Source organism: Mizuhopecten yessoensis, unplaced genomic scaffold (assembly GCF_002113885.1).
Source record: "Mizuhopecten yessoensis strain PY_sf001 unplaced genomic scaffold, ASM211388v2 scaffold7491, whole genome shotgun sequence".
Lineage (NCBI taxonomy): Eukaryota > Metazoa > Mollusca > Bivalvia > Pectinida > Pectinidae > Mizuhopecten > Mizuhopecten yessoensis.
The window spans coordinates 287,220-303,955 of NW_018407074.1; the positions used below are offsets into that span (position 1 = coordinate 287,220).

Below are 16,736 nucleotides of genomic sequence, written 5' to 3' on the forward strand. Positions count from 1 at the left end.
CCAGGTAAGTTAACTCATAACAACTTGACAATGCCAATCCCAAACATTCCTATGGTCACATTTGCCTTTCAGAAGAAAAAAAATGGTTTAAATTGAGTGGGAGTCAAACTACAGTTAATATTTGGTGGCAAATCCTACGTTTAAAATCCTGTGTTGTACCTGTTTCATGTGTGATAGGCCTGCAAGGGGTAATGATTTACAAGACAGATAATGTTCCTTTTTGGTTGGGTTTGTTTGTGTTTTACATCCTGTTAACAGCTATGGTCATTTAACTTAAATTTTAAGGACATGCCAGGTTTTGGTGGTAGAGGAAAGCCGAAAAAAAAACCCACCGACCTACAGCTAGTACCTGGCAACTGCTCCATGTAGGTCTCGAACACATGACCCTGTGGTGACGGGCTAGTGGTAGCTGAATGTCAGACGCCTTAACTGCTTGGCCACCGCGGCCCCTAGAAAACATTCCTTACTAAGGATAGAATAAAAGATTTTATTCACTGTTGATGAGCTTGTTTTCAGAAAGGTCATCTTGATCATATATAAAATGTGTTTGATTACAATTTTTCATACACAAAATAAAATATCTTATAATCACTGTCACTATTATTATAGAGATGGGAATATATACATTCCTGATTCCTTGAAAAACCTAAAACCTATAATTATATTGTATTTTACAGGAGAAGTATATTGTTCCATACGGATACCCTTTCAAAATTATCTTGAAATATGGTTTGTGTTAGCTTCGATTCCCTTAAAAGGAGTTTTTGGATTACTAATTGGGGTATAAGTGTTGTAATGACCTCGTCAGTCAGTCGTTATCTGGCTATTAAAACTGGTCCGTGTGATGTTTGGGGAAGTGTAGGTCTGCTGTCTAAAGCACACTGTACAGGTAACACCACCTACAACCCATTTTACAGGTGATAAACAAGTGTGTTGTGATTGACAATTTAAAAATAGGTAAAAGGTTTTACCTGAAATGGACACCAACTATACAGGTACATAGTGTACATACACAGCCAGTAGGTTTTTGTGAGAGACAATTGAGACCAAACGCTGGATATTGCTTACATGATATGCCGATGGTTTAGTTTTAAGCACCCTTATTTTGTGAGTTACACCATAATGTCTTTTTATGTGACAGCTTATGAGTGACTCTTATTGTAATGTTTGTCTGTAGGAAACAGAGTTTAGTGTATTGGGTGTATGGGGCCTCAGTGGTGTGTATTCATAAAGAACAGTGCAGTATATTGGGTATATGGGGCCTCAGGGGTGTGTATTCATAAGGAACATTGCAATGTATTGGGTATATGGGGCCTCAGGGGTGTGTATTCAGAGGGAACATTGCAGTGTATTCATAGGGAACATTGTAGTATATTAGGTATATGGGGCCTCAGGGGGTGTATTCATAGGAACATTGCAGTGTATTCATAGGGAACATTGCAGTATATTAGGTATATGGGGCCTCGATCAGGGGTGTGTATTCATAGGGAACATTGCAGTATATTGGGTATATGGGGCCTCATGGGGGTGTATTCATAGGGAACAGTGCAGTGTATTAGGTATATGGGACCTCAGGGGGTGTATTCATAGGGAACATTGCAGTATATTAGGTATATGGGGCCTCTGGGGTGTGTATTCATAGGGAACATTGCAGTGTATTGGGTATATGGGGCCTCAGGGGTGTGTATTCATAAGGAACATTGCAGTATATTGGGTATATGGGGCCTCGGGGGGTGTATTCATAGGGAACATTGCAGTATATTAGGTATATGGGGCCTCTGGGGTGTGTATTCATAGGGAACATTGCAGTGTATTGGGTATATGGGGCCACAGGGGTGTATATTCATAAGGAACATTGCAATGTATTTGGTATATGGGGCCTCAGGGGGGTTTATTCATAGGGAACAGTGCAATGTATTAGGTATATGGGGCCTCAGGGGGGGTGGGGTGTATTCATAGGGAAAATTGCAGTGTATTGGGTATATGGGGCCTCAGGTGGGAGGGGGGGGTGTATTCATAGGGAACATTGCAGTGTATTGGGTATATGGGGCCTCCTTATAGATTTTGGAGTTGTACAATACATTAACCATATTGTTGGAATAGTGGGTGTATTGGGTGGGTGGGGCCTCCTCAAGATTTCAGGGGTTTGTATGTATTACTGTTGAATAATGTAGCGATTGGGCGGGTGGGGTCTCCTTAGGGTTTCAGGGGGGTGTATTCATGAGGAATAGTGCAGAGTATCGGGTGGGTGGGGCCTCCTTAGGGTTTCAGGGGTTTGTATGTATTACTATTGAATAATGTAGTGTATTAGGTTGATAGGGCCACGTAAGGTTTCAGGGGGGTGTATTCATGAGGAGTAATGTAGTGAAGAGGGTGGACAGGGCCTCCTTTGAATTTTAGGGGTCTGTATGTCTTAAGAATGCTATTGAATATTATTGTGTATTGGTTAGATGAGATCCTTCAATGGCCACAGAGGTCTGTATATATATGTATGTATTGGGGTGGATGGGGCATCCTTAGGGTCCCAGAGCTATGTATGCATATAGGGAATAGTGTATTGTGTCGACAATAGTGTAGTTAGTATATTAGGTGGATTGGGCCATCTTATGATTACGGGATTGGTAAAAAGGTTATAGAAAGTTGAGTTTAACCAAAATGTTACATATATCTCATTAAATGCCAAATAAAATTTAGCATGCCTTATTTAAAAGACACATCTTCCAAAATATAGCTACCGTGCAGTAAATTCTAAATGTTGAAACAGCATTAAGTGCAGGTAACATTCCCTTATCGTTATGCATACTGACTTTTGATATATACATGGTGTTCCTACTGTGCATGTTACAATAACTTCAATATTGGAGAAATTTTAGACGTCTAGTGGGTACAGTTACTATCTGCGGTAGGCTACAGACACGTTAGGCCTCAGGGGTGACTGTAATTGTCAGCCTCTGGCTCTGGTTACATGGGATTGTGTAGTTCTCAATATGAGGTTTCTATCAGCAGATCTAACACAAGATAATTCCTGATCAGATCAGGGCCCCAGGTAAAAAATCTCCCAGACAAATTCTATCTGTCAATGTGAAGTCAAATTTGTACTAGGTATTCTTGCTTAAAGCACTGTTAAAAATACATGTTACTGCCATAAAAAATCTGAGACTCCAAAAGTATATGCTCTGTTAACTTTGTTCACGTAAAGAATTTCACTTTGAGAAAGTTGTAAATCAGGATTGTTGCACTAACCTGACCATACATTCAGACTAGGAGGCGTTTTCGGGTAAAACTATAGGTGTGCAGTGAGCCGAGTCACTCTCTGATCTCAGATCTACCTTCTGGTCTGTCTACACTTGTCATTGTGATCTTACAATAACCACGAAACAAGTGTTACACATTACCCAGTATTATACATTACCCGGTATATGTCATATTAGAGTGCAGCGATACTTTTTATGACATGCATTAGTATAGGAATATACTTGACATATATTGTTCAATGATTGGAATTTTTAGTTTCCAAAATTGACAAAACCATTTGTCCATTATTGTGCTCATATCAATATATTTACCACTCTATTACACTGCCTCTATATACATGTAACCCTAGACTGTAAATGCCAGGGTCAACATGTGGATATCATCATTACTAAGAAATCATAATTGAGATGTTAGATATACCAGTAAATGTTTTGACTCTCCATGGACAATGCCTGTTCTCTATTCATTGAACAAGCATACACAACGCTTACACCAATTTGAACTAAATGAACTAAATCCTGAACTTAATTAGGCAGATTCCTATTTCTGTGATATAAAATGACTCCAAAAATAGTAAATGTAAGCATTTAGGCATTTACAGTAATATATATATGAATGACACAGCTCTTTGTTTGCCTGCAAAGCTGTGTCATTTATATGGACTGTAAATGCTTTACATGTATCAATACAGTTGAATGCAATTAACTAATCAAGGATTAAATCCCTTGCAATATTGTGCCAACCAACTTGGTGACACCTAATTATAATTATCTGGTGTGTATGAGATGTGGAATAGTCACAAATACCTCAGTAACATATTTGAGTGAGTGTATTTAACAAAACCTGCTAGTTAGTTGCCTTTTATAGGTGTGGTATATACATGTATCTATCTACCTGACACCAGGGTTATATGAGCAGACCGGTACCACAGTCCAGTGATTTAAATGAGAGTTGTCTATCTTGTTATGTCAGGCTATACGTTTTATGGCCAAAGCAATTAAGCAGGTCTATCAGTTATTGGGATGTTTCTATATAATGGAGTTGCTATTGATGGGTTTTTGACTTACATTACTGACCAGACTTTCTGTAATGAAAGTCCAGTAATTATATAAGTGTCTATAGATGTCACATGAAACTCTGTTCAGTTTCACAAAAAAAATCATAACTCATATTTTTACCTGAACTTCAGTGAAGATACAGACGAAGTCTATAAATATACAAATCTGACATTGTCTGGTGAATACACTTCTAAAATAAGTACATGTATTTGCTGTGTCTGTTACAAACGTTTCCAGTTATTACAACATGGTCTTGCAAATAAATTAACTGGACACCTGTATAACCCTCACTGTTCGGCAATAAAATCTAAAACATCAGTTGATTTCACTCTTGGTCACAAGCTGATCAAAGACTTCTATCCACAGTCCATTTGTAAAATAAACAAGATATTAATATTTGTCCATCATTTTGCCTTTTATGAGTCGCCTGCAGAGGGAAGGCGACATATATAGGGAACATTCCTTTGTCAGCTTAATTGGTGGCAATACCAGTGTTTAACTCCAATCACTGTTGAAGGACTGCGTTGATTTTCATAAAACTTTGTACACAAATTGTACCTGTAGTATATTAATTACCAGATCAAATTTGATGTTGAACCAGATTTGAAAACGAACATGGCTGTCACTGGAGGCATGCAACCAATCCATTTAACATTTGTACAGTATCAGAACTTTAAACATTTATTACTTTGTTAGGAATAAAGTTATGCATGCTTGGGAAGACATGCATTGTAATTAGAACAGTGAAAATTGAGCATTCTTATGGTAAATCAAGAATTATCTCCAGACAAATGATGATCAGAATGCGTAAAAACAAATTCAATTCAATTTTTCCTTGACCTTCATGAAAAATAAGATACAAAGATCTTTGTAAAGATAAAACTGATGAAAAGGGCTTGTAACTGAGATGTGACCTATGCTGTACCTAGTACTACATTAGGGTGTATGGAGTCACCTTGGATTGTCCTTGTCCTAGCCAGTCCCTCTACGTATAACGTTGTTGTCGGCCTGCAGTCAGATGACACCTCAGAAGTGTACCTAGAGCACACCTCAGACATTGTCAGGTAGGATATAGACGTCCAAGACCAGGATTTCTGTGGAAACGTTTCTTTGTAAATCAATATAACTGGGCTATAAGCTCCTTTCTGGTATCATCATTTGATTTGTTTCCTTCAGAAATTTCAGCTTACACTCTACGGAAGTATTAATCAGGACTTGTGCTGTAAAAGTATTGTGGTTTTGGAGCAAAGGTATTTGTAACCTCGAGTTTACAGTAAACTTCTTTGCCCATACTCGACAGAAATTCAGCTTACATTCAGCAGATGACATCACAGGTGAAAAGCATACAGAATATTGAATGTGTCACCAATACCCTGGGATATATAGAAGTCATTAATCCCAGTCTGGGAGTACAGGATATCACTGTGATTTTTGATACTCGAGGGAAATTCAGAGTAAGTCGTATATTTATATTGGGACATCATCGCTTTGATTTGGATTGGTAGCCTGGGAAATTCAGTGTAAACGCCTTTGAGGTAACAAACTGTGGTGGTAGAAGTTCTTTATAATGCTGGGCTATCATCGTTCTCTTGGATCATTACAACTTACATGCACAAGCTGTTAGCTATATAGCATTAGGCTGAAATTCAGGTACCCTGGGCAGACTAAGCTTAGGCCTAATCTGTAAACATCGCAGGTAAAATCATACAGAATATTGAATGTGTCACCAATACCTTGGGATACATATAACTCATTACATCTGAAAGTGTAGACTTGGACAGGGCATTCTCCAGTTGAAATCTATACCAGTAATGTGATTTGTGTGCTTTTGGTTTTCAATAGAAGAAATGTATTTCATCATAGAATCAAGTGAAGTTTTCAAATGCTAAGGTAATATAAAGATTAACTCATTTTATTTCAAAAGAACTCTTGTTATCATATTTCAATTTAACTTTACGTAGAAACCTGACTTTCGTATGGATACATGGATATAAGTTTATGATATATTTGCATTTGGTACAGGCACAACGTGCCGGATGAATTAATTAAGTTTAAAAATACCAGGTGAGAAAGTTAACATGTATATATGCAGGTGAAACTTTTCAGTTCACCGTTAAGTTTTGAAGGAACACGTGCAATGCTATGTAAGTACTACAAAGTTGACTTGCTATGTGTAATATACATGTACATGTATACCTTGAGAAGTAACATCTATGTACTAGTGTAACCATACAGGTAAACACGTCACAGCTATAGGTACCTGATCACCTTTACGATGGATCTGTTGTTTTTCCAATGAATCTGTTATATTGCTGAGAACGTTTGATCTAGGAAACCATTCAGCCGGAAATCTATCTCTGGGATAGGCACATGTTGTCCTTCGCGATTAATCAGGAGGAAAAGTGAATCCCCTCCGATAGGGTTCCGCCTGAACGCTATCAGCTCTAAACACTATCTGGGTTACAACAACAAAAAGGAAAGCTGTTAAGATTACTAAAAATTACCATATACATGTATTTACTGGTGTGGATGTCAAAGTTTTGTCAGAGAGATGGTGCTTTTATTATTGCGAATGCCTGCCCTGAAGGATTAATATCTGGAATATGTAGATATTTTCTACCTGGGGCGTGGTGTGTAATACCTTATCAACTTGTAGTCATAGTTTTGAAACACAAGCTGTTTAAACAAAAGCAAAATCAAAGATAACGATTTTGATGATTTTTTATCACCCATATGGGTGAGGTCATTTTGAAACTATCCAAAAGTATTTCAAATTTTAAGCACATAATTTTTTTTTCTAATTGTAAACAAGCTAACTATGCTTATAAAAGATTGATGAGAAAGTGTGCAGGTATATATCCATTCAGCCCTACTACAGGTCTAGGAGAGTATGTGTAGATGACCTGTCCATATTGTGTGAGATTGTGTAACCCATGATCACTGGCATGGCCTCTTGTCTATATGTGATATACATGATTAACCCTTCATTTTGCAGGACTCCCTCGGGGCTGGGAACAAGCAGTCACGCAGGAAGGAGCTATTTACTACATAGAGTAAGTATCTACCTATAGTAGATTACTGTAGCCTTGACGTACTCTGTGGACAGGATTTATCAGTAACAGTTTGTTGGATTTATATTTATATTGTGGATTTGTGAGAGGTATGTTTGTTTGCTTCATGAAGTATTTAAAAGAATTATTAACATGTATTAAAGTAGAGACAGGAATGACATATCCCTGCATTGACAGATTTGTATAAATACATCTAATAGGCCACCACATGTTGTCTAGTCAAGTCTCCTGTTCACTATATCGTTTTCCGAAGTCAACTCTGATGGTTTAAATTCCTTTTATTTGAGCAGCTATAATTTCATGACATTCAAACAGGGTGGACAGTATTTGTGTTTTTGTGCTCAAACAGCATGACCGGTGTTTTAACCATAGACAAAAGAAGTCATATCAGAAATATTTATAATATATTATCATGTTGTTTAAATGAAGCAATCATTGCATTGGTGGCATATTAGCAACAAATTAGTCGTCCTAGTTTCTAGTGTAGGGATACAGTTTGGGTCATTATTGATGGACGATGATATTAGTAAGGAACATTCTGTGTCGATCAAGTATTAATCATATAAAGAAAATGGTTATAATCACAACATAGCGCTTTAGAGTAATTTTACAAATTACATAGGGCGTTATATAAATGTTGTATATTATTATATTATTATTATACTCAAACCTCACCAATAAGGGGGTTTTAAAGTTTATTTGGCCTACACCTGACGTTGGCTCTATAATATATACTTTAATATTGATCATTACCCACTAATGACTTTACCACATTGAAGTCAGTCACTACATATGGTACTCGGCGTTGGTGACACATGCTTTATTGTCAGTGTGTGAAACATCGTAAACAAATAGAGTATGTATTTCTGTACCTCCCCTCCTCTGAAGATATGGTAACTCCTGTACCGTACACAGAAACATGTGTGTCCTTTACATGCTAGTCGTACACAGAAACATTTGTGTCCTTTACATGCTAGTCGTACACAGAAACCTGTGTGTCCTTTACATGCTAGTCGTACACATAAACATGTGTGTCCTTTACATGCTAGTCGTACATAGAAACATGTGTGTCCTTTACATGCTAGTCGTACCCAGAAACATGTGTGTCCTTTACATGCTAGACGTACACAGAAACATGTGTGTCCTTTACAAGCTAGTCGTACATAGAAACATGTGTGTCCTTTACATGCTAGTCCTACACAGAAACATGTGTGTCCTTTACATGATAGTCGTACACAGAAACATGTGTGTCCTTACATGCTAGTCCTACACAGAAACATGTGTGTCCTTTACATGCTGGTCGTACACAGAAACATGTGTGTCCTTTACCTGCTAGTCGTACACCGAAACATGTGTGTCCTTTCCATGCTAGTCGTACACAGAAACATGTGTGTTCTTTACATGCTAGTCGTACACAGAAACATCTGTGTCCTTTACATGCTAGTCGTACACAGTAACATGTTTGTCCTTTACAGGCTAGTCGTACACAGAAACATGTGTGTCCTTTCCATGCTAGTCGTACACAGAAACATGTGTGTCCTTACATGCTAGTCCTACACAGAAACATGTGTGTCCTTTACATGATAGTCGTACACAGAAACATGTGTGTCCTTACATGCTAGTCCTACACAGAAACATGTGTGTCCTTTACATGCCAGTCGTACACAGAAACATGTGTGTCCTTTACCTGCTAGTCGTACACCGAAACATGTGTGTCCTTTCCATGCTAGTCGTACACAGAAACATGTGTGTCCTTTCCATGCTAGTCGTACACAGAAACATGTGTGTCCTTACATGCTAGTCCTACACAGAAACATGTGTGTCCTTTACATGATAGTCGTACACAGAAACATGTGTGTCCTTACATGCTAGTCCTACACAGAAACATGTGTGTCCTTTACATGATAGTCGTACACAGAAACATGTGTGTCCTTACATGCTAGTCCTACACAGAAACATGTGTGTCCTTTACATGCTGGTCGTACACAGAAACATGTGTGTCCTTTACCTGCTAGTCGTACACCGAAACATGTGTGTCCTTTCCATGCTAGTCGTACACAGAAACATGTGTGTTCTTTACATGCTAGTCGTACACAGAAACATTTGTGTCCTTTACATGCTAGTCGTACACAGAAACATTTGTGTCCTTTACATGCTAGTCGTACACAGAAACATTTGTGTCCTTTACATGCTAGTCGTACACAGTAACATGTTTGTCCTTTACAGGCTAGTCGTACACAGAAACATGTGTGTCCTTTCCATGCTAGTCGTACACAGAAACATGTGTGGTCTTTACATGCTAGTCGTACACAGAATCATGTGTGTCCTTTACATGCTAGTCGTACACAGAAACATGTGTGTCCTTTACATGCTAGTCCTACACAGAAACATGTGTGTCCTTTACATGCTAGTCGTAGGACACTTCTAGTACTCGCCTCCCTGTCTCATTGATACAGTGTAAATGGAGTGCACAGGTTACAAAGTCTTGATATTTCCTGGCTATCAAGTTACCGGAACATTTTACAAAGCCACTGATGACACAGCCAATACAATCAGTCGGAAGAAATACATCCCCGTCTTTGACAACACTATGTCACCCACATCAGACTACTGTGATACAACTAAAAAGTTTGTTTTGTAAGTTAAGGATCAAAACATACTTATAAATATTATCAATGGTTGCAAATGTTTACAGTTGCCTGATGTCAATATCTAAAATCTGCCGCCTTAGACCTGATAATTTTGTATAAGAACAGCCAACTTTTAACCAATTTGTGTTCAACAGAAATACGTCAACAGAGAAAGGAATGAGAACAAAAATGTTCATGAAAGTTAATGTTTCTATCCTTGCTGGTTTATTACACAGACTAGAGAGTTTCTATGTAATCTCTCTGATGTCCTCAGGGGAGACAATCTGTTATAGATATAACAGACAACACAGTAATCTGTATAGGGATCAGTGTTATCTAATGAACTTCCCTGGGGTGTTTAACAGTACAGCCAGATACGACTTACAGTAGTTAGAGAGAACTTCCTTGTGATCAATAAGGATAAAGTTATATTGAAATAAAATTGGTTCAATAAATGAACTTACTATTTTTAGGTGTGCATGATCCCTTTTGCCCTCGAGGTACTTTGTAAACCTCGTTCTGCCATTATAAGCTGAAACATTCAACAACATGAATTAAACTCTTTGTTAATTTGGAGACTTACAATTATCATGCATGTTTTCATTAACATTCAACAATTGACTGCATGCCGTAGACTCAGACATCTAGATTAAACCTAAATTGAAGACATTTTACCTTTTGACGTCATGTAATAACCTATCTAAGTTGGCTGTTAATTAAAATACAGGTATGCATGCTAATTAAATGTACATAGCTTAAGACTTTTTGCATGTGCATATAGAAGTTATCAAGGTAAATGTGTTTGTACAAAAGGTACATTATTGTAGGTGTGTAATTATCTTGCCCGGAATAACAATTTGGGCTAGTTTGAAATAGGTGACCTTTAACCTCATATAATAAGCATAAGGACTTATTATCGAGGGCTTCGATCAAGGAATGCATGAGTAGTTAGCTATGGAATCTTGATATAATAGATTATCGGGTGTGTGTAATGTATTGGTATGGACAGACACAGAAGTACCGGTGCCACCTTACCTCTCCTACATAGTCTATGGAGTGTGTACTGTACATGTTTACCTGTGTGTACTGATGCCTGATTGGGCCAGTCACCGGCTGGTATTTCTGAAATAATGGATTAAAACAGGGATTTAAACATCATTATTTGACCTTCCTGGTAAGTTATAATTATTCTTTTTCGTATGCAAAACGTTGGTAAATTCAGTATTAGTAAGTTTTGTTTTAAGCCTGATCATGTCTCGATAACTTAAAATTGTACACACAAGCAGGTCACAGTTTTATTACAGCCTATATATCATGTACTAGATACATCTGTAACCTCACACCTGTCTTTTATATACTGATTGTTGACATTAATAGGAAACAGGTGATGGAAGTGACTCAGAATGAACTTTACAGAAATACTTCCTCTGGGGACATTTAAAAACCTGTTTAGGATTGCATGCTGTCTTAAAAGGTGTTTGTCTTTGGTTCATCTTCCTAAGACTGTTTCCTTTGAAGAGTACTGGACACTTTCAGTTATCTGTGATTTTGTATCGGTCATCATTAAAGGAAATGACAAATTCTAAATCAAATGGCACATTTTGTTCAGAATATTGTTTAGAAAAAATTCTGTAACCTGTGATTACTGTTCTAAAACTGATAAAGAGCATTTTATAAATTCTGAGTTCAGATCGGTCTTCACCATTTATATTTATTATATATCATAACAGAAGAATAAGAAAGAAGTCCTAACAGCGAGTCATGTTTAATTTAATACCTTGTCACAGTAGGTAAAGCTTGGATAATTAAGTTATAATACGTACATTCTGTCAAAATTGAAAACAGAAATTTATCAAAATTAAATATCTTAAAAAATCTAACTAATATTTATGTATTAACCTAATTGAAGTGTGTAGACAGACGGAGAAAAGAATATTGAGGAACAATTGTGAAAATATCCTATTTGTAGTTGTAAAGTGGTGTTTTGTGTGGAACAGGCATGTCAGCTCAAAATCTTGAGTTACCCTAAAGCCTGTCACCAGATAGGGATACCTGGTAATATAATTACCATTGGTGAACCTTACCCTGGAAAGGTCGTCGTGTCACAGTTTATTTCAATTAGTACAGAATTATATAGGTTTATCAGTATTCTGATCACCACAAAGTGGATACATTTCGTGTGTTTACTGATGTGTTTTTCAGATTCCATCACTACAGGTGTATGTTCTCATTATAGAATTACTGCAGGGTAAAAGGTTTTATAGAGAAGGCAAGTGTGTACGAATACTAATGGCTTTTATATCCCTCACCTGTAGCTGGAATTGTAGGTCAGTTTTGTTCAAGTCATGCGATGGAATAAAAACTTCAAATTTAACTGTAGAAATTCAAATGATTCATCAACTTTTTTTAGATTAAAAATAAATTGTAGCTAGTGTTAGAATAATAGATAATGCTGTGTTTTTCTGTGGGACTGACTGATCATTATCAGGATTTTTTAGTGTAAGTTTGGGAAGTGGCCCTTTTGTCTCATTTTGGAAAGAAAATTATCGATGGGGTACAAAATTTTCAGGAGTAATTTAACTGCCAATTTTGTGAATTAGGCTGTAGGCATAAATATGATACAGTTTAAATTGAGAAAAAGGTCCATTATTGGCCACATATACCTGTGGGTAGGCATGTAATGATATTTACCAAGTATTGTTGAGAAGAACATTATCCGAAGTAGGGTTGAACAGTACAGTTAGATACACATCATGATGCCTGAATTCTTATGATACAATACGTATACATACTCTGTCAACAAGAATCAGTCCATGCTTATTAATAAAGTGTTATCATCGCCCAGAGTAAAACTTCCTTCTCTACATCCTATCTATTTACAGTAAGTAGATATTTGAATGTAAGATGTAGGTCTTACCAGAGTATTTCATATGTCCAGCATCAAATTACTATAAAATTCAATTTTAGTATGTTTCCTCTTGGTAACCTTGCTAAGACCTACACAAGGTCACAGTAAGGATTCTTGTGACCTTACTATCTAAAACAAGAGGTCACAGTAAGGACCCTGGTGACCTTACTATCTAAAACAAAAGGTCACAGTAAGGGTCCTGTTGACCTTGCTATCTAAAACAAAAGGTCACAGTAATGACCCTGGTGACCTTGCTAACACCTAGGCTACACAAGATCACAGTAATTAGGGTCCTGGTGACCTTGTTAACACCAAGGCTACACAAGGTCACAGTAATTAGGGTCCTGTGACCTTGTTAACACCAAGGCTACACAAGGTCACAGTAAGGGTACTGGTGACCTTGCTAACACCTAGGCTACACAAGGTCACAGTAATTAGGGTCCTGTGACCTTGTTAACACCAAGGCTACACAGGGTCACAGTAATTAGGGTCCTGGTGACCTTGTTAACACCAAGACTACACAAGGTCACAGTAAGGGGCCTGGTGACCTTGCTAACACCAAGGCTACCCAAGGTCACAGTAAGGGTCCTTTGACCTTGCTAACCCCTAGGCTACACAAGGTCACAGTAAGGGCCCTGTGACCTTGCTAACACCTAGGATACACATGGACACGGTAAGGGTCCTGATGACCTTGTCAACACCTAGGCTACACAAGGTTACAGTAAGGGTCATGGTGACCTTAGCTTGCTAACACCTAGGCTACACCAGGTCACAGTAAGGGTCCTGATGACCTTGTTAACACCAAGGCTACACCAGGTCACAGTAAGGGTCCTGATGACCTTGTCAACACCTAGGCTACACAAGGTCCCAGTAAGGGTCCTGTGACCTTGCTAACACCTAGGCTCCACAAGGTCACAGTAAGGGTCCTGATGACCTTGCTAACACCAAGGCTACACAAGGTCACAGTAAGGGTCCTGGTGACTTTGCTAACACCTAGGCTACACAAGGTCACAGTAAGGGTCATGGTGACCTTAGCTTGCTAACACCTAGGCTACACCGGGTCACAGTAAGGGTCCTGATGACCTTGTTAACACCAAGGCTACACAAGGTCACAGTAAGGGACCTGGTGACCTTGCTAACACCTAGGCTACACAAGGTCACAGTTAGGGTCCTCTTGACCTTGGCATTACCTACACAAGCTCACTGTTAGAGTCCTGATGACCTAATTGTCACCATCAAAAGGTCATTGCTAGGGTCATTGTGACCTTGGCATCATCTACACATGGGCACAGCTAGTTTCCTGGTTATCTATCTGCACAAGGTGACAGTTTGGGTACTAGTGACCATATATACCTGGCCATTGTAGGCCGCTTCGGGTCTGAGTTCCTTATACATAACTACACAGTGGGCCTATAGAAACTCCAAGTGTCATTTGTCTACAGCTTATCAAAGTTGATATCATAATCTGGTAGTAATTGGATTAGCTTCTACAAGCACTGTTTCTCTACCTATTACTTCTCTTACTTCACACACCTACTTAACTGTATAAGTGTGTGAATACAGCTTAACATTACGACAATATTCTGATCAAGAATTGTTAAAACTCTTTCTACAACTAATCCATTGTGCCATATTATAGCTGGCCTACTAGTGAGTATGGTAGTGCTCCTGGGGTTACAGTGTTACTTGGCGAAGGCAAGTATGTCACTATTACGGAGTTTGTGTTAGGGGCAGATTATCTACCTACAAAACAAAGATATATTGTATCAATATTGACTTTCTCAGCTCAATATGTACACTAGACAAATATATAGGTTAATTGATTAGCCACAAGTTGCTGGACCGAGGATATATAAGCTATATATTAAGTATTTTGTTGGACCTAATACATACACATACTACAATGGGTTGGAGATGTCGGACATTTACTTGGGTAAGTTTTGGCATTTGCAATTTTGTTAACAGCTTTAATTTTATAAGATCTTAATTTCATGTTCTCAAAGTTTAAAATTTGCCATTATAAAATTGTTGTAGGACTGGTTCCAGCTTTGTAGACATTTCTCAACTTCTGTTAAGTTTTAACTTGTAAACTCTTTTTTCCCTATGGAAAAATGAAAGTTTTTAAATAATCTTGGTAAGATTTTTACTTAAAGTAGAGCCTGCTTTGGCTTTGACCGAAGTCAGTAAGAAATTAGAGCAGATAGTGTTAGTTGGACTGAAACCTGGGTCATTATTGTTACTTTGACTGAGAACCAGAGTAAGTAGTGTTAGTGTATTGGTGTCTTTTAGAAAGGATGCTTAGAGCTTCTGATTTTAAAGTCCTTTTTTCTGTTAAGCAATTTTATCACATAATCGGCCTGTTATCCAGTGAATTCACCCGTGTAATAATTTTACATATGTCACTAGTGTAATATACCCTGGAGCGTTTTTCATTGGCTGTGCCAGTCAGAATTCGATTGTGATGTCATAATATGGACAATGATGTGACGTCATAAATTGTGAATGGCGCAACAAAATGGCTGTCTCCGTTTGATTAAGCCCTCTACATTTTGGCTTTAAAACCTGTCAAAATGTAAGTTTTCTGAATTATGTGATAAAAAGTATCTTAAAGTTGTTTCATTTCATATGAGCTTTTATGAAACTCATCTCAAAGGTTTTAATTTTTGCTCGCCTTATAAGATCCTATATACATTACAAATGAATTATAATCATCTACCTAACAACTGTGGGGTTATAGAGCATGTATAATGCCAAGAAATCTGAATAATTGTATGCAAAAATGGAACGCTTATGTTTGACGATAAGCACATTATGTATCGTTCTGTTTAAGAATAAAAACATATACAACAATATACCCATAGAAAACTTCAGAGAACATGCTACATACTGCTTTTGTAGAATGTGTAAAAGGATGTCATTGTAAAGCTATGTATGTAGGCAACCATTAGCTGTTATTGTTAGACTGAAAAAGGATTCTATTGATGACAGAACAGCTGGAATAATGGAGGTTGTTTGTGTCGCATGAATAGCTACTAGGTACTTCAGGGGAAAGACTGCTTATTTTTAATGCATTTTAAATTGCATAAGGTTTTAAATTTTAGCGATTTAAATTTTTAATCATTGCTTCAAGACATATTTATAAATTTCAAGGTTGAAAACTCACCTGCATGTATTGTTTCCTAAGTGTTTGTTTCAAGTTTTACCTGTAGGGATACATTGTTATGTATTCCAAACACGTATGTCATGTCATGCTTAGGACCTGAACTATCAGTTTTTGATAAAACGTTCACTATATGTACATACATTGTTAAAACATTTTGTTAACTTTACATTGTGCAGGTGGGTGGCACAAATACGATGATAACAGGTATCTGTAAACAGTCGTGGACTAGCGTTTCTCTTCTGGTTGAGCTTTGATTCATGTTTTAATGTTATATTAGAGTGATCATATTATACAGCTGATACTAAACTGGCTTAGAGGTGAATTGGAGCTGCACTAGCTATAGGATACCACCATCTCAAAAGGATCAAAAGCCAACGATGCTGTGACGGATACCTGTTTGTAACCTAATGTGGTAGTCCTATGGTAAAACCATTGCTAAAGGGTTATAATTGTGAGATTGCTTATTTGTAGAATCAAATTTTTCTTTGTTGGTCTCTTACTTCAGTTTAAAAGCAAAATATGAAATAACCAATTTTATGAATAAGAAAAGTTCATTTCTTACATATACTTTAAGCATCTTATGAGTGTTATGAGTCCAGCTAACCAAGATATATATCCCAGTATAAATAGGAGTGGACTGTCGACACACAG

General features: G+C 37.5%; 1 protein-coding gene across 10 annotated transcripts in view; it reads left to right on the forward strand.

Annotated features, from left to right (window-relative positions):
- Positions 1 to 16,736, forward strand: part of LOC110453702 — an 82,090-nt gene that overhangs the window by 13,809 nt on the left and 51,545 nt on the right. For all 10 annotated transcript variants that reach the window (XM_021502770.1, XM_021502778.1, XM_021502771.1 and 7 more), the window contains exon 3: positions 7,309 to 7,366. In XM_021502770.1, coding sequence (XP_021358445.1) covers positions 7,309 to 7,366 — 58 coding nt within the window. The remainder of the gene's footprint in view (positions 1 to 7,308; positions 7,367 to 16,736) is intronic.